At 41.5% G+C, this 19,605-nt stretch overlaps 1 protein-coding gene across 4 annotated transcripts in view; it reads right to left on the reverse strand.

Annotated features, from left to right (window-relative positions):
- The window catches only part of INO80 (INO80 complex ATPase subunit), a 67,165-nt gene extending 47,980 nt beyond the window's left edge, over positions 1-19,185 (reverse strand). The window contains exons 1-10 of one of the 4 annotated variants that reach the window (XM_055715563.1): positions 19,052-19,185; positions 10,870-11,055; positions 9,841-10,007; positions 9,683-9,750; positions 7,993-8,151; positions 6,055-6,175; positions 4,532-4,746; positions 3,439-3,492; positions 1,656-1,859; positions 167-362 (exon numbers count right to left, since the gene is read on the reverse strand). In XM_055715563.1, the coding sequence (XP_055571538.1) occupies positions 167-362; positions 1,656-1,859; positions 3,439-3,492; positions 4,532-4,746; positions 6,055-6,175; positions 7,993-8,151; positions 9,683-9,750; positions 9,841-10,007; positions 10,870-11,012 (1,327 nt within the window). In that variant the 5' untranslated portion in view covers positions 11,013-11,055; positions 19,052-19,185. Of the gene's footprint in view, positions 1-166; positions 363-1,655; positions 1,860-3,438; positions 3,493-4,531; positions 4,747-6,054; positions 6,176-7,992; positions 8,152-9,682; positions 9,751-9,840; positions 10,008-10,869; positions 11,056-12,810; positions 18,188-19,051 lie in introns of those variants that run through there. The other 3 variants (XM_027804682.2, XM_027804681.2, XM_027804680.2) reach the window with 3 other exon arrangements.
- Between the last annotated feature and the right edge of the window lie 420 nt (positions 19,186-19,605).

Here is a 19,605-nt window from a genome sequence, read left to right on the forward strand (position 1 = left end):
AACAACATCTCCATGTTAGAGCTCCGCAGCAGTAACTACAGTAATTATAGCAGTGCTTCTTACACAGAAGGATTTTGTGCTTGAGACTGTAAGTTTGCACGATAATGTGCGGAGTACAGTATATTTCAGAAGAGTGAATGGGAAGCACTGTCGATTAATCACTTACCATAATCTTCTTGGGTGATGTTGACCACTACTCCTCCGCCAATATCAATCTGCCTTTGGGTAGAGCTGTCTTCCAGTTTGCGTAGGATTTCCTCCTGTATTCCATCATGTCCAATATCTCGTTTACGACTCATAAAATGGGCATATAATTCAGTTTGCGTGATCAGGAAGTTAAGTTTTCGTTGCTGTCTCTTAGCCTAAGAGAAGAGCATTTACAAAGAACAGATGAACGGGGAAAAAATACAGACAAAAGTTTAATGTTTAAAACATCATTAAACAGAAATTTTTTACTCTAACAATATATCAACAACTGATCTATCTGGATTATGTTACGCACATCGCTGTGACATCAAAATGCTAGTATACTAGTTGACACAGTAACACTGACCACCACCACAAACATCTGTACTAAAATATAAAATTGTTGCAAATGAAAAGTTCTTTTAAGTGCAGTAATCATGGCAAAGAACACCATAATCTAATGAAAGAAAGTTTGAATTTTTCAGTGTAAACAAAACTTTTAAAGACTGACAAAAATAAACAGTATTTTAGTGGTATACAGTAATAGAACTGAACAGTTAAAAAAATGCTCTTGTGACAACCTAACTTCAACATTCTGTTATTGATTAATAAAAAGAATTATGGTAGAATATGTGAAATACATCACGAGGTAATACAGTTGAGATATTATCATTGTTCAGTGTTGAGCAAGACATTGCAGAAACTGTTCATTCTTAGGTTCTGGTTAAAAAATGCTATAGCTAGAAGATGTCAATGAATCTAAGTCAGCTGAAACCTTCACAAAATGCTTATGAATTTGCAAGAATGAGAGGAACATAATAAATAAAAGCATACTTTAAGCACAAAACTAAACATAAGGTATTCTAAACACTCAACCTTAGCTCATCACCGCACATGTAAGGTAACAACCACAAATCCACTACAGAGCTTTGGCAAGGAAGCTTTTTCTTACATTCAGCCCCTCTTGCTCCATAATGGAGTCCATGAAGCTGTCACTTGGCCAACAAAAGAGCAATCACAGAAAAAATTCCGTGCCCCATATAAAAATGACAGTATCAGTTTACAGCAGGGGAAAAAGAAGGAAGGAAAAAAAAAAAAAGACAGTTCAATGTGAATGAAAAGGTGGCTTGCCTTCTGGACCCAGAGTGATATACAAACCATCACAAAAGGCTGGCCCTTACCTGCACTGAGATAGGTATGTCTGACACACACTCTGCTTCTCTAATCCCTTCACTCACTTGTAAAGAATGCACGCAACTTGAAGGCCTTTTTTTTTTTTTAAATCACCTCTAGCTAACATTAGAAGAATCATATAAAGAATTTTAAGATAGCAGAAGAAATAGGTGGGATATTGCTGACACAGAACAAATAACTGAATTTCATGGCTTGGATTTAGAAACTCGAGTTATCTGGTCACTTCTGTGCTTCCTCAACAGGTTAGTTATCAGCAATCTGTGGTTCTGCTGTACCTCTCTCATCTCCTCATCCAGCTTGCGTTGCTCCAGAGCCTCTTTCTCAGCTCGTTTGCGATGTTCTTTTTCCACCTTTTCATACTTTTTCCAATAGAGAAGCATCTCCTTGGTAAGACGACGTGCCCGTGGTAGCGTTTCCTTACAGTTTTTCTGGGCCTGGAGAGCAGCTCGACGTACCTCCCTCATGCACTGATGGGCAAGCTAGAGAGAAGTAAGATTTTGGAAACAGTGGTAAAGGGGGCAGATTAAAAAAAAACAAAACAAAACAGCAACGAACAACATCAAATTTAATTATAACCAAGTCTGATCCTTCAGAAGAGAAAAAACTGTGATACTTTACTCAGCAGTAATGCTTCTGAAATGGCATGAGAGAACATAAACTTCCAAAAACCTCCTAAGATGGTGAAGACAAAACCTGAAGACAGTTCCAGCGTGGCACGGCACTGAAAGGACTGATCTGGTGGGTAGGCTCCTGAAAGGGACTCAGCAGATCCAAGTTCAAGGCCTGCCTGCAACTCCGACTCACCTATTCCAGGCCCTTTCCTGGGGTTCTTTTCTCACTATTTTAATAAGGCTGCTGCAATAGCAGTCTTGGTGGAACACAGTCCCATTTACGTTAATACACTGAGAAGTGGGAGAGCATCCTACCGTTTTCCTACCATGTCATGAAGCAGCATAATACAATATATTTTTTCATTCTAGGATAAATAAATTAATGCCGTTGACATAATGATCAAAATTGCTGGGTTTGTTGGTTTTGACAGCGGTTTTTTCCTCTGCTAAAATCTGCACATCAACAATTCTAACACACAGGTTTCAAATGATCAAACGAAACAAAGAAAAAAAAAAGTGGAATTTCAAACCCTGTAAGTCAGCTGCATCACTTACTTGCTAAAATGCAGTTTGTGATCCCTACAAGTACAATAATCACAGGCCATCGGCCCAGACATCACAAAGCAATCCAGTCGGCTGGCTAAGGAGGACCATAGGAGAGAACCTACCTACAGCAAAGCTTCTTAGGCATATACGCATGCAGGTCCTGTTTTCTGCATCCTTTAAACAGAAAATACTCCCTTTTCTTGAGAACATATATACAGAATAGAAAATTTTCGACATCTTCTTGTCTCGGGTGATTCCCAGCCATATATTTGACTACCTTTTCATTAGCCATACAAATGAATTAGACACTTGAGTGTAACACTTGAAAAATGCTCAGAAAGCCATTACCAAGTGTTCTTAAATAACTCCTTCTAGGTGGAAACAATGACGTTTCTCAGAGAAGACTCTGATACGTTCCTTTTGCAATCACTTAAGCAAAAAATTGTTCTATTTTTAATCTCAGCTCCTATATATTTATGTAAATTAACAGATTTAATATTCCAAGAGCCCCTTTGATTTAAACAAGAATGCTTAAACCATCAAGTTCTAGCTAGCAGATAGACAGGCAGTTCAAAAGCCAAAGTGTACTGAAGTCATTAATTTACTATCAAAGACCAGTAAATTAAAAATGTACCAACTAAATCTTAAAAAAGCCAAAAAGATCTCATGGAAGAAATCCATGTTGTTCGTTTCATCCTTTGCTTACAAAATATGCCAAAAATGACACATCTAAAAAACCGAAAAGCCTTATACTAAATGACAAATTACTTCTATACAGTGCTTTCTCCTATATGCCCTGCTAGCATAGTCCGTATTGTAAGAAATGGAAGAAACTTAAAGAGGTTACAGTTTGCTTATCACATCCAGTACAAGTACCAGTGTAAAGCTAAACAACACTTACCTTTTTGCTGTTGGTTAGGAAAAGGTTGCGGGCTGAGGCTTTTTGTTTGTATGCCTATAAAAGAATACCATCTTAAAATTAGTTAAAGGGTAATGGCTTCACAGTAAGATCACTATCCAGTCCTCAGCAGATAAACATGCCAACTTCAGCCTTGTACACTACTGTGTAGCTGGGTACAGGTACTGTATGTGGTTTTTATTCTGACCAAAACAGCTTTCCATTCTTAATTACTGAAGGCATACATAAACGTGTTCCAACTCCTGAAGGAAGCATGTAAAAACTCCTCATTTTCCAGGATCATTTCTTTAATTACTACTATTGCAAAGCAGGGTTCTCCTACTTCACTGTTACCACTGAAGTAAACAACAAAAATTTCCACTGTTTCCCAAAGATGTTAAGAATAATGTGCAATTAATTCTTAAGAGTTAATGTTCTTCACATGATCAAAATCAGTCTTGAAAATATAAGGTCTATCACACTGCACATATTCTTTCCCTGGCTTGTAAGTTCACAGAGGATGATGCAGCCATCACTCATATTCAATTTCCTAGAATTCGAAGTCTGTTAACTGTGAACTCCAAAAAGCAGGTTGTAATGTCCACTCCAACCATATCTCAGAAAACCAGCAAGTGTAAATCCAGCTTTCTATTTCAAATGTGCCTGAAGCTTGTCCTGTAAACGATACACTCTTCCCTAGACTGTTTCTGAAATAAGCTTCAAAACCCACGCAAGCTACAACGATTGAAACATTCCTTTCCCAAACTTTATGTAAAAGCTAGATACTGGTTTGCTCTATCCTGTACATTAGCAGGAGTACCTGCTACAGCTTACTGTACTGTTAATAGAAAAAGGCTGGATAGCCAAACAAAAGCAGTGGCAAAGCACTGCATGATCACTTGGATATCACCGGTGATAAAAAATTCAAATACACGTCGCTTACGGATTACCGAATATCAGTTTGGTCATTAATGACCACCAGAAAAAGCAGGCCTTACTTCACTCTGTTTTTCCAAGTGCCAGCTCCCTACTAAGTTAATTTTTTATCTGACTGCCTTGCTGTGTTCATTGACCTAGAGCCATTAGTCAAGCTCACCTTTGGCAACTCCTTTTTAACAATGCTGAGCCACACCTTCCGCCGACGTGCATTAAGTTGCTCGATAGTCAAATGCTTTTTCTTGGACCCAGGTGGTGGTGTATCATGAGAAAACTTGGCAAAAACTTTGGTCTGGTGATGATGGCGTCGCGGTGACTCCTCTGAAGAGAGTTCTTCATCCCGTCTCCTCTTTTTCTTTACTTTTTTCAACTTGCCTGCATGGCAACAATGATCATAAAAATAAATTAATTTTCCTGGTTTTGGAACACACTTAGTCAGGTATCTTTCCTTGAGTAAACTATCCTAGTCAATTTATGTGTGGAACCAACCAAAAAGCCAAACTTATCAGTGTTTGCCAATTCTGATACCATCCACTTATCATAAATTAGAAATCTTCTCATTACTTTATAGCGGAAAGATTTTCCTGTTTCATAAAAAGGGTGGTGAAATGCAATTTTTCCACCCAGGGAAACACACCTTAGGAATCAAAATGTCTGGGACTTGATGCAATATTTCTTGAATTGTGGTAAAGTTCTACTTAAAGACATATAAAAGTAAGACATACAAAGGTAACAACATTAGCGTTTGGTAGGGTAAGTATTAAACAAAACTTCTCAGTAGCTGAAAGAGATTGGCACGTTACCATGTATTAGAGATACCAGCTTTCAGAAGAAATTGGTACTGGATCAGATGCAAATCACATTTTTGTGAGTATGCAAAATCATGGATACTTCAAGATTAGTGGAGAGAGACAAAAAAACCAAAACCACAGTCACAAGGAACTTGCAGAAAGATAGGAAGGAAGAAAGCCCAAAACAGGCCCCTATAAAAAACAGCTCAAAACTTAAGTACTTGCACTGGAGAGAATTCACCTTACTGTGACAGTTCATAGCCTTTTCTTCCTGCTTCCTTACAGATTTATGCTGCTACCAGCTCGATCAAGAAAGGAAACGGCACTTCCTGGCAAACATGCATCTGAGAAACTCCAGCTGAGAGGTTACAGAAGTAATTCTATTTTAACTCACACTGGGCATCAATTCTGAGTTACCTCTGTTTCCAGAAAACACTTTCAGTCCCTATCATTTCTTATTCACTAAAATTCCATATTGAGGAATAACTGCAGCAGGTACTGGAGAAGTTCTTGCATTTTTCAAGGAACCATCATGTTTCCAAAAAACTCTGAGTAAATGGACCATGATATACAATGGCATTTATGGATTTTGAAGCAATGAATAAAGCTCTAAGGTATTCACTGTGTTAACTCCTTCATTCTAGATTCAGAGGCCCACAAAGAAAATCTAAAGCCATGAACTCTCAATTCACACTCCTTTTTTTTCCACTCTAGCTTTCTAGAAGCCAGAAGATAAAGCACAGTATGTCCTGAAGATTTTTTCATTGACAGAACTGGCTATTTCAATGCAAAACCCTAAAGTTTGAAACATCTATGTTTATTCAAAGGAAATGATGTAGGAAAGAAGTTTAATCACAGCAACCATTGTAAAACACAAGGTTAGCAAATTTACCTTTTAATTTTTTCTCTTCTTTAAACTTCTTTTTCTTGGGCCCTAGCAGGTGGCGCTGCTGCTCGTAGTAAGGATCATGCGTTGACAGCAGTCCTGCACTGTAGTATTGATATTGCTGCAACTGAAGTGGTTGTAAATGAGCACAGGAGTGCAAAACATATAGCAGATAACAGAGATAGCAGGTAAAAAAGTTCAGATCTTGATCACAGAGGAGAGATCAGAAAACATACACCTCTCCATACTTAGCATTGTTATCAAGGATCATACAGTGTCCAAAGTGAAACCACTGCTCCCAGAGGTGGCCTCCAAGTCCTGCACAGGGAGCCAAGCCCACCAGGTAAGGCAGGAAGAGCAGGCAGTGAAATTTACACTTCCAAGCACACTGCTCTATCTGTTCCGTATGGGTCCTGCCCAGCAAGGCAGCACATTACATGTAGTGATCCAATTATGGTCCTCTTACTGGTGTTGCTTGCATTCCCAAATGACATACATGTTCTACTTCATCATTCCAAGCGATGTAAAAGGATGGGTTTAGATAGGAGGCATTTAAAAGATTTCCACAAGGACAAACAATTTGAACATTCAGATGGTTAAGCAAAAATACAGCTGCCTCAGCTTCCCCCCACCCCAAATTATCAAAAAATTCAGTATATTCCCAGCATAATATTTCAGCTGAATAAAAGAACTATACACAGGTTACACATAAACAGGCAAATTAAAGACAGCACAGGTCAGAAATTAACAATTTAAAACCTAAGCATACTATTAAGTTAACGAAAGATTTTTGAAAGGGGAGAACATCAGCATAAACATTTTTTTTGGACAGATGTGTTTCCCCCACTCATAACTGTGTACTGCTGATCTGACAATACCCCGGTTATTCCCACTGGGTATTATTTCTTACTAGTCTGGAAATAAATACTTGTGTAAAACCTAACAAAAATTATGACCTGTGTAAAAATTGGGTGTATGGCTATTTGTGTAGTTATGTAGTATTTCAAGACACTAATACAATCTCAGTTTAGAACTTAACAAGTAAAGGGAGGAAGTGGACAGAATCAAAGACCCGAGTGGGAAAATATTTCTTCACTCTTCTGGAGAAATTTCAAAAGAATATGCAACAAGAAGACAAATTTAATTTCAGAGACATCCTCTGATAGCAGAATAGGATGACTTCCTTCACCTGAGACTACTTTCTGGTGCGATTCAAAACAGCAACGAAAATAATTTCTGCAAAAGTTCTTATAAATTTGAAGAAATATATCATTATAAACAAAACGGTCATAGAATGTGGCCTAATAATAACAAAAATATAGAAATGTGGCAGACTATTTTCTTATAAGAAGGGAAAAAAGAGAATATGAGAAGAAAACCCAAAATAAAAAAGAAAAGCAAGAAAGAAAAATGTGAAGCAAACTCCCAAAGATCGACAGGAAACAGTAAGGAGAATTAGGAATTCCCTTTCAAGAATGTAAACACTGCCTTCCTACTCATCACTTCAACGATGATGCAAGTATACTGCTTTAGGTTTAAATATAAATTTTAGTCTTGAACAGCAGCTACTACACGTATTAGAATTTAACCCACAGCACCTCAGTTTTCATACATATGTTTTCCAAATCTTGCATTCTAGCGCCCTATATTTGCTCTAGTCACTGGGACGGAGCATTGCGGAAGCTCTATGTAACACCTGTGCCAGTACTAGCTACATAAATTATTGACAGATTCTCAGCATAAGGCATCAACAGCTTTTCGGTCTGTATGTAATTAAACAAGCCTTCTCTGCAACCAATGTTAAAACTGTTCTAGTCTACTTAACAGGATGTTTTCCAATCCACAAAACCTTATGTTTTTCGATAAAAATATAAGAGCAGTTAAAATAATGCAGTTACAGGAAAGAATAAAAATCAAGGAAATGTAAAAATTCTGGATTTTTACCTCTTTGTCTTTGCTGTATTTGCTTTGATGCAGTTTCTTATATTTGTGTAATCGCAGCATATTGTGAAGTTCCTCCCTTGAAAGGGAAAATTCGTCCTCCTCTCCGTCCTCATCACTTGGTGAATCTGTGTCACTGGAGTCATCACTCAGAAGGATACTCTAACAAGAATAAATGGGAATTACTTCAATAATTGCAAGTCCCTAAACTGAACTGTTTATTACACAAAGCACTCTTGAGCTTTTATCGAATAAAGGGCTGTGGGTCTGGCCCAGCAACGATACTGAGTGTTTACAAAGCATCTTCCATCTGAAACGCCTCAAATGGAAAATCTTTTTCTGAGGTACAGTACTCTGTAGCAGTGAATCCAATACACACGTTCTGATCTGAGGGAGGTAGTTTTCTGCTAGTTTCATCATAGTTAAGTCATTTTAGAATACACTTTCTGGTCTCAGACAAGCGGCAGCAAGAAAACCCAGGATATACCAGTAGGGGCACTTTGTTATGTATGGTTCCAAGTGCTTTCCTGCCCCATTTGTAGTTTATCCTGCTACTCTGCCCCTTCCACCAGCATTAGCTGTAGCAGGTTTGGCTCTTGTCAGACCTCTTGGCAACCTGTTGCTGCTAACTACACAAGGCCACAGTACAATAAAAACACAAAGGTGGCATAAAGCCACCATTCCACTCTCTCCTTCCATCCTTGTTTGGACCCTGTCCTGAGTTCATCATAGAAACAAATTTTCAAGGGAGTCCCAAACATCCATGTAATACAGTTCATAATAGATAATTTTTTAATTTTGACAGCGTACTAAAATTACTTCAAGATTCTGAATGTATACTCACCGTGAAATTTAACTAAAATGCTGCTGCTAACCAAAATTGAAATGCTTACCGTCCATTTTGCTACACAATGAAAATGAAAGCCTCAAATCTACAAAGACTATAATTCTGTTTTGTTCTACCCAAAGTCTAATACAATATTCGTTATCAGCCATCACATACTCTTCTTTCTTTCCATTTCCAAGATGAGAAGCCTCTGCAGAATGTACTTGTTGCTTTGGTAAGTGTTTTTTCTCAATGAAAAAAAAAACAACCCAACCAAAAAACCCCAGCCAAACAACCCCCCCAAAAAACCCATTTCTTTCCTCTTAGCAAGGGACCATAGCTCCAGTTACCTCAAAAAAAACCAACACCCAAACCAAAAAAAACAAAACAAAAAACAAAGTGCAGCAAACAACCACCCAATACAGAACAAGACCAAAGAATTCATTTGCAGCCCTCTAGCCCTCTTTTCAGCAACACAAAATATTACCACAGCTTTCTATCACCTTATGCTACTTTTTTAGTGGGAGATTTTGCATCAACTAAATTGCATCACGTGATTTAAAGCAGCTCTTAAAACACATTAGTCTAGCTTCCTGAACTCTCCGTAGCACGTGTAAAGTAAAACTAAATGGACTACGGAGAACAAACTTACTGTAAACTTACTGTATTGGGAAAAAGTATTTGTGATAATTTGTGGCAATGCTTTGACCACTGCTCAACTTTCTTGCCGTCATCTCCTTGCTTACGTTTCTACACCACGACCTACATCAGACAACACGATGGAATTGCTCACTGCTGTCTACAAGGTGCTGACTGAAACTCCAGTCACAGATGTCACAATAGCTGCATTCTTTCCAACATTCTTACCTTCAGCCACTTTCTGCTTTTCTTCAGTTTGGAAAAGTTATACAAGCTCCCTTTTTCAGACTTTGGTTCTGTTTAGAGAAAAAATAAAGTTCTTAAGAAATACTGCTTTTCCCAGCTTATCCCAAAGAAAGCAAAGATTCAACCTAGCGCCTGCCTACCTGGCTGCAGTACTCCATTCAGGGAATGTGTGTTCAGCATCCCGGAATTCCCTGCTCCAGAAGACTCCCCAAGCAAAGAGTTTGGAGGCTCTTCCTTAACTTGCATCAGGGGATCCCCAGACTGAGGCAGCAAAGGATTGTCATCCAATCCATCTTCACTTTCATCACTGCAAGGCAACATGTAATGTGGTGACAATGAAAGGAAAAATACTCAAAAGAGAAGACACCCACACGACTTTCTTACATGTGGCCATTGTCTCAATTCTCAAACCTTGAGACAAGCTTCAGATATAATTTTACACATTAGAAATATTGCTGTTAATAATTTCCCATCAACCCCTCAGCAGCAGTTAATCATCAGACCGGCCTGGCTATGCCATCAACCTGCACCTTCAGCCTTTAACTAGGTATCTAATTTGAGAAGCATGAAATAAGCAAGAAACTAACATCAAGTCCTCAGCACTACTGACTACTGTATATGTGAGAACTATGAAACTATATTTTTTCTACTCCTTGAGTGGGTCTTATTTCATGCTTGTAAATACACCTGTTTTCTGTTACCTATACAGTTATCAGTTCTGTAACTCTACAATTCCAAAACAACAGTGAAATTAAATGTAAACTGTTCCAGGACAGAAACGTACCCTGATGACTCGCTTCTCATGGCTACAACTTACTTTACATAAAAACTCTGCATCTCACCAGAGTCTCTGCATTTCGCTTCTGGCCACAGGCCAAGTCCCTGAAAAATCAACTTTGCGTTTCTTCCTCCTACTTTTTGCAGGCAGTTTTGGGCACTCGGCTATGCAAGAAAGCTTTAAAACATTGTGCTCATTTGTACATGGGCTGGCAACATACTGAATTATTAGTGCCAGGTAGAAGAAGCACAGTCCAAAACCTTTAAAGGAGCGGAGTTTATAATGAACAAGTCACTACTAAATCCTTAATGTGGTGTGGCCTTCGAACGATATAATAAAAATGCTTCTCTTTCCTTATGTCCCCAAGGAAAAACAGAAAAGGTTTTGGTACCTGGATATACTCCTGTTAAAAATGGCAGATGTCTGTCGTAAAAACTGATCCAGTTGCAGAGCTTTCTCCAGATATTGCAGATAAAGGGGTTTTGCCAGCTCCGAGCAGCTGCCATCCTCCCTGGCACCCAGCTCTGAGGCCATAGAACAAACTTCTCCTCATGCACAGGTGCCTCTGAACACGCAGCTGTCAAGAAGGAACAACAAACATCCTCACTACCACCTCTGAACGGAGGAACTCGGTGAGCAAGCACACCTGCACCTGACACCAAATACTAGTGTCTCACAGAACACGTAACAGAGGTAGTCCTGGGCAAAAAGCTTAGGCTGCAGTTAACAGGTACATTAAACAATCAGAAATTCACACTAAACTTTCTATCACAATATTACAATAGCCAAAAATGCAATTCTTAAGGTTTCTGGTTTATGACGTGTGGGTGCCGTTCGAGAGGAACAAGCATGGCACTGACCAAGCATGACAATCCAAGCGCCAACAGGGAAATGCAAGCGCAATGCAGCCAGTCCTTGAACATCTAAAGTAAACTTGCATCACTATTAAAGATAACATGTTTAACTCCAAACAGAGGGCAGCTGCCTATCATGAAAGCTGAATGAAAGCAATTAAATTATTTTTCTTAACTTGAATCACATATATAAACTTACTCCAAAAAGGAAGAACTACTGAAAATATTGTCCTTCTGTTGTTTTTACCATTCAGTTCATAGCTGTAGTCTACAGGATACTCCTAAGACTTTTCCTTTACTTTAAAGCAATACAACTCTCAGAGCACCCAAAACGTAGCTGCCACCTGTTGACAAACAAGCTACAAATACCGCACCAAAAAAAAAAAAATCTGTTCTAAAATTCATCTGTTATCTTTATTAAAGAAAAAGTAACACATAATTAGCAATGTGTTACATACTTCTTACACTTACCAATTTAGAACATACACTAGCTTTATGTTTTTTCAACTAGTAAAACCAGCCTGCCTGATTTTCACGTTTCATTTGTTCTAGGACTTTAGATTCTTAAAAAACCCACACACGCCCCCCGCAATATTTGCATCAAACACACTTTAGAAACAAAACTATCACAATATTTTATTCCTCTGTCAACTGCAGTTTTATTTTCCTTCAACTACAAAACATGTCGTTAACAATGGTTACCCTAATAGCTCTGTCAACTGGAATCTTGTTTTTCTTTGATTACAAAAGATGCCATCATCGTTATAACAATAGTAAGAAAGATAATTTTAAATTATTTCCAAAGTCACAGGTGTTAATGCATAAACAAAAGTGCTGTCAACACCCTAAATATGATAGTATTCACTTAATAAATAAATGCCTTTAGCTTTTGCTTCTGGTGGAGGACAAAAATAAAACCAGTCAGCTCTTGAAAGGCTTTGATTAATTGTTCTTCTGAAAGATCATTCTGATTTCTAACACTTCTTAAAAATACTACAAAACCTGAAGCAAACTTCGTATTAACTTACTACAACACATTTTATATTTGTTAAATTATTAAACTGTTAATAACTTAATTGTTTTAACCTTATATACACAAAAACACAGATTGAGTATCTGGTCTTCAAATTGTTCTCTCTTTCAATATACAGTCTAAAAACTAGCACCTAACTTCTTCCAAGTCTTTTGTCCTCAAAAATTACGGAACAGATTGAGAACTTCTGAAGTTACAAAAAACTATGACAAACAATTGCCACCTTGATACCGATGGCTGTGGCTGAACAACAGCAAATTTTATTACTTCATAATAAACACCTAGCCTTTATCCATACAGAATAAACAGCTGCCAGAAATTGTTAGGTAACAGCCCTCATTTAATTATTTTTTTTTAGACTGAAGCTATCTAGATTCAGGTTTCTATATGCTATATGCTAGACCTTCACAGAGCAGACGGCAACAGAATGATTGACCTCTCTTACCAAATACCCACTTCCAGCAGAAGTTAACAGACAGAACAAAGCACCTGAAAGCTTTCCCTATGGTAAGTGTATTAAGATTCATGTTTTCCATGAAACTTTCATCTGGATATGTCACATTGCTTAACAGCCATCTGGAAAAAAACAAACAACCCATCCTAAAATCAAAAACTGTCTGCCAAGAGACAGGGCTGTGAAGAAAGCAAAGAGGTTAGAAAACAAGAGAAAACATGAAACTTTTGTGTCTGGTTGAAGAAATCATTCAGAAAAGGATACCACGAAGGTGAAAGTGGTTTCCCTTCAGATCACCCTTAATAATGACAAACACATATTACAGGAGCAAGATTCAATCCCTAGTACCATACCAGAAGACACAAGGTGATCCCTTTTATCACTCAATTTCAAAATGTATCTGTCAACGACAGAACGTGTTGGGTTAACATGGCATTATGCGACTTTCCCACCCAAACTGTCACGTGCAACCACTGTTTAATGATTTTACTCAGAACCACAAGGCATCTTTTACTTGTTTGCTCTTTGCAGAAAACCTCCCTCCCAAAACCCAACTCCTAGTGGCATGGCCTGTCCTAGAGGCATCGTGGGAAAGAAATGTGCCCCAATGGGCACAAAGCACACAGGATTTTACTGGGATTCACCCACTCCGCAGAAGCCAGCACGCCAAACACACTCTTTTGCCCCAGCGAGCCTTGCCCTCACAAAACTATACAAGCTTCACAGCAGAATAACAGGAAAGAATTAAGATAGATTTGAGGTCAAGTTTTTAATTGCAGGACAGCAAACAGGCTGGAGGCAAAACAAATACAATCATGTTCCTGATCTAAAATGAGTAACTGGATGCTTTTCTAGCTGCCCAGACACACTTGCCCAAGTGCTGGTCCACATGGACCCGCCAGGCTGGATGAGTGCCTCTGCTCTGCTCAGGCAGCGGTGCTCATCTGGCTCCACGCTCACGTGGCCTCGGAGAGAACCAGAAGATTATTTCTTTGCTCGCAAGATATAAATGACCCTATGAAAAGAAGATGCTATCAGATGTGTTTAGTAATTAGAAAACTAAGCCATTTTCTCAGGAGTGGCTCACTGCTGCTGCACAGAGTTCCCAGACAAGTATAAAAAGCAAGTGCTAACACCCTCTGTCTGCAATGACTGCTGGTAACTGTAAAGAGTAGCTTTCATTCCATGTTTTAACATTAAATTTCCTTGTTGTGTACACTTAGCTGTGTTTTCACTTATAAAAGCTTAAAACAATTTAGAATGTGCACACACATGCTAAGTACCTGTATTGGCCATATTTTTTTCAGATACCTACGTTCCTAAATATTACTTCCCAGATCAGGAAGCCTTACATTTCAGCATTTAATAAAGACCTCCTTGTGCTGACACACTGTAAGTACCCTACATTTCAGCATTCAAAACAGACATTCTTTTTTTGCTTGTCTTCCTATTTTAATTGACCCACAAAGCTCCTGTACACACAAATTTAATTACTCTCATCCTAAGAAACAGTTACTCATCTGTATCCTGCCTACCAAATAAACAAACACAGAAGAGCTGAACAATATTCTTAAATGTACTAACACCACCCAAAACAAATTTAATAAGTGTTACACAGGCAAACTGAATAAAAAATAGCTCAGCCATTGAATTCAGCCTTTCATTTATTTATATGCTAACATCACCCAGTGCTTCTCTGCTGATCAAAGTAATAATACAGGAAGCTCAGATGCTTCTTTATTCTCTGTTCTTTTGTTCCCACTCTAGGTTTTAAGAAACAAAGGTATCCAATGGTAAAAACTCCCTGAATACTGAAGCGAGAGAAGATGGGAACAAACAAGTGAGAGGCACACCACAGCCCGATCCACTACAGCAGGTAGCGGTGTTCAGGACATCGGTTCAATTGATTTACACCCTAATGACATTCACTGCCATTTTTTAAACAAATCTATCCTTTTGCCTACTCAGTTTAAATAAGATTGCAGAAATACAGATTTTCAAATTGTTTTCATTACTGATGATACCATTTAGGTAAATACCTTACATGTTACAGATGGTGAAATGACTGGACACTGCAGAGTAATCCTTCTGCCATCATGACTTTCTGGCTGATATGAGCCAATTTTATGTTAAGTGTCAGTATCTAATTGAGCAGTTACTTGCTTTCTCCCTTCATCTCTCAAGTTATAACAGTTTAGTAAAACTGGCATTTGGAAATAGCTGCTGTGCTCACGGCAGATACTTTGAATCCTCTAACATCCCTACTTAATCAGAAGCTCACACTGAAACCACTGAATTGTATCATCTGGCCCTCCGAATTATTAAAACCACAGGTAAAATATCATCAGCAGAATCTAGTTTAGTTCCATATATATCAACTTCATACAAATAACCTTCACAATCCTTTATTTTTTTTAAGATCTAAGTTCAGTTCTGAAGCAGCCTTCCTCACCCTGTTTTAAATCACACTGCTTAGTTCCATGTTAACATAGGTGTGGGGTTTCTTCACACTTTTTTCAAGTCTGCCCATTGTAACATCTAGGCAGTAAGTAAACACTCAGCACTGGAAAAGAATCCTCCAAGGATGTCCTCAGAGAGCAGTTATGTTTTATAACAAGGTTTCCAAGTTTTACACAGACCAACCTGCACCAACCAAACAGCAAAAACACTGCTGTCACGAAGCAGCTTACCTTTAAAAGCGGATTCTCCCAGTTTAAAGAAATATCTACGGGCTATTTCTGAATGAAGCACAACGAAGTTTTCACTACAGGTAACAGTTTAAAGCAGGAGCCCTGTAAGTGGCAAGCATAGTCTGGCACTTGTGCCAAGCTGCGAGCTAGAAAGGATTTGCTTTACACAGCTGTTTGAAATAGTACTTTTTCCTCCAGCAGTCTCTCTGTTTCGGCATCTCTACACCTCAGTTAAGGCCCAAAGGATCACTTTTTCTTCTCTCTATGCCCAGCACTAACATCAAACACCATAGTAACTAATGATAACAGCCACTGTCCTAGCTGAGGGCACAAACACAAGCTGCCATGGAGGCAAAAGGTACAACACAGCCGCTAATCCACAGTACCCCTGCTTAGCCTGTGACAAATGCAAGGCAAATCAGAGAGGTAAACCCAACTCCCTCTCACCTGTCACACGCTAAATGCATGGAGATGAAGCATTACTAGCTGGCAGGTGAGCACGCTCACTTGTTCCAGTGTTTCAGCCCAGAAAAGCAGAGTTTCTTACCTCTCCTCCACCCAGCTGGGGTGAGCATGCTGGCAAAACGTTCCAGCAGAAAAAAAACCTGAAATCCCAGTTGACACCCAGAAAGCATGTATTCCTCATATCTCCATTTACAGCACTGAACATTTTGTCCATAAAGCAGGATTAAGAACTGGGAGCAAGAATACAACCCGCTATCTTAGTTCCCTCACAATTTAGCAGTTTTCTGGTTTTGCACTCACACACAGTCTTTTCATGCTTTGCATTTTGACACCAACTTATTTAGAGAGATTTCCCAAACTGATACGAACACCTAGGACACTTCTCTTTCTTGAAGAAATTTACCATTGAGACATACAACTCTCATCAGAATAGCAGAATACCATAACAATTTCCTGTAGTAACATCTCCAGAATAACCCCTGACGCAAACGTACATATCCACATGTAAGGTTCAGTCAAGATCTGTATGGAAAACTACTGTACATTAGTACAGTAATACTGGTGAGGCATATTTTTGTCAGATTTCTTTATAAGCATGTAATCGCTAATACAAACAATTGCAGTGGCATAAAAACCTTGAAGAGGTGTTTTGCCTGGAGGAGAATTACACACTTCTTTCTCCCCTCACATCTTAGCTTGCTTTGATAAATGTGTAGTTACACTGACAACCATTTCCAAAGCACACTATCTACCAGGTCTTAGAGTGAAACATAATCCCTCATCTAGTCTTTTCTTATGGAAGCGTCTTAAATATAACTTTAATACACAAGAAATTATTGCTTTAAAAAAAAGCAGATATGATATTCCATATGAACCTACAGTCCTCAGTCTCCGCTAAACTCGAGCTGAATGAATAAAAGACAGTAACAATTGACTTTAAAAAAATATCAATTTGAAATTAAAAAGAAGCCATTTTAATTGCTTTTCTGAGTAATGAAATCTAGTTAAAACTAGATACTGTCCCATATACAGTACTCTACCTCACTGTTTTGCTTTTGTGGTAAGGTTTTATATTGTTTTCAAGGAATGAAACAGCACTTCATTGATCTCTGTTCCACCTTTTAATTGCTTTTATATACAGAGAAGACAAGCCAGTGAGGAACGGGTTCCGAATTTCCCAACTGCCCAAGTAACAGTCACAGAAAGGGCCTCATTTATTATTTAACAAAATTATTTATTTAACAAAAATTATTATTTAACAAAAAAACCCACAAACACTCAAAAACCCTATACTGCTCTGCAAAAAACTCATCAGAAACATGTAAGCAAACGACAGCATACCTTAAAACATACCAAACACAAAAGTTGGCACGTCATTGCTCTGCTTCCGTGTCTAAACTAACAGAAAAAACAAACCTAACTATTTAATTATTCAGTTATAGTAGGTCTTGTCCCAGAAGGGCAGTTAATAGTGTTTATGGAGACCTCTTGACAATACATCCATACTCTGTTCCATGTAACAGCACCAGCTGCGACCCTCACGCATCGCCATTGCTTCGCTCCTCCTCTCTCCATGTACACAAAATACAAACTGCATGGATGGTTTCGGTTTTGTCTGGTTTTTACTCCCTCCACCCCAGACCATGAAAAGGGAACTACATCCAAGAAAGCTCTAAGAGGGCCACTTTCTTCTTGCCATCTAAAACAATCCCTAGCATGTAATTTAGCCTGTCAAATAGCAGGTTTATTACAGAGTTAGTTTACAGCTTAGTACATTATGCCCGAATGGCACAAAACTTGCTCATTTGAACAATCAAGAAATGCAAGGCAGTATTTAGCTTTAACGACATATATGTGAGAGACGAACTGAAAGGGAATTACAGGGAATATCCTTAAACATCAGGAAAAGGTTTAAGCTACAGCCCTACTTCTTGTACTTTTTCCTTCACGATCTTACCAACCTCAGAATGTTACGACATACTCCTCTATGTGTATGTTAAAGGAACGACAGCGCGAATACAGCATGTCTGATGCATGGAAGTTAAAGACAGACGAGTGTTGGTCACACACAGGTGTACCAGATGTGCGGTACGAATCCAGGCAGTAGGTTTGTTCATATGAGGAAACTAGAATTCTGGTAACGCACACGAAGACATGTCACTATGCAAAGGGATGGACCCGCACCGTTTTCTTCACGCAGAGAAGAAAATGAAGGCATTTCTTATTTTCGGCTACGACAGCGTGGAGAGGGAGCTGGACCACGCGCGATCGGCAGGAGGGCACGCGCTGCCCGGTGACACCGGGCCGGGCCCCGCCGCACACACCGCCTCACGCCGCAGCGGCCGCGCGCCCGGCAGACGCCCATCACCGGCCCCGGGCCGCCTCCGAGCCCCGGCCCTGCGTGACGCGACCGGCGGGGCTGCCCGGGGTCCGCCTCCCCCCGGCGGCGGGCACGGCCGCAGGCCCGGAGCGGCGAGGGCGGGCCCTCGGGGCGGCCGGCACCCACAAACCTGAGCGGGGCCGCTCCCGCCCCGCACCCCGTGGGGCCGCCCCTCCCTGGCCGGTCCCCGCAGGGCGGCCCGGCAGCCCCGCTCCCGCTGAGGCGGCCCTTGCCAGCCCGGCTGCCCGTGTGGCGACTGCGCTCTCCGTGTGGCGGCTCGGCAGCCCCCCGCCCGGGCCCGCGGCCCCTCCCGGGCCCGCGGCCCCCGCGCGCACGCGCCGCCTCCCCCCTGTTCCCCCCCCGCGCCCCCCCCCCCCGCGGCGCACGTGCGCCCGCAGGTGCACGCAACCGCCTCCCCCTCCCCCCTCCCCGTCACCCCCCATAGCGGGGGCCCGGCGGCCACCCCGCTCCGGGCAGAGGGGGGAGGCGCGGCTCCCGCCGCCGGTGTCTCGGGGCGCATCCGGCGGGCAGGGCGGGGAAGGGGCCTGTCCCTTTAAGAAGAGGCCCGGCTGCTGCGGCCGCCGCCGCTTAGCGGGGGGTGTGTGTGCGAAGCCGCGGCCTGCCCCGACGGGGCCCCGCTACCGCCTGTGGTAGCCCCGGCCCCACATGTCCTTGCCCGGTCGCCGCGGTGGCTCACCTGGGTAGTGGGTCCGGCGGCGGCGCGGCGGCGGCGGCGGCGGGGGGCTGGGGGTGTCTCCTGGGCTGGCTCCCCGCTCGCTCCACCCGGCCTCTCGCCCCGCGTTGCTGGGGCTGGCGCTGCCTGTCTCCTGCCGCGGGGCGCTCTCGACTCCTGCCTCGCCAAGATGGCGCCCGCGCTGCTGCTGAGGAGGAGGCGGCGGCTGCGGGCGCTGGGACGGCGGCGGCGGCCACTTTCGCTCACTGAGAGGAGAGGAGCAGGGACACGGGGAGCCATGGCGGGGGGGAGGAGAGGCGCCATGGCCAGGCCTGAACAATCGAGCCCCGCATACCTCCCCGCCACCCCGGGCCCGCGCCCCGGGGCTGCCGTCCCGCTGGCGTCGCCGCAGCCGCCCCACGGTCTCTGGCCCCGCGCGGCGGGCACCGTCCCCACACGCAGCTCGCGGGGGGCCCGCTCCCATCGATGCGCTCTCGCAGTCGATTGGTAGAGTCTGACAGTGACGGAAATTGCCGAAGGGACTCGGCCGAAGCGGCCGGGTAAGCTCGCAAGTCTCG

The sequence above is a fragment of the Falco cherrug genome, chromosome 7 (assembly GCF_023634085.1).
Source record: "Falco cherrug isolate bFalChe1 chromosome 7, bFalChe1.pri, whole genome shotgun sequence".
NCBI classification, from domain to species: domain Eukaryota; kingdom Metazoa; phylum Chordata; class Aves; order Falconiformes; family Falconidae; genus Falco; species Falco cherrug.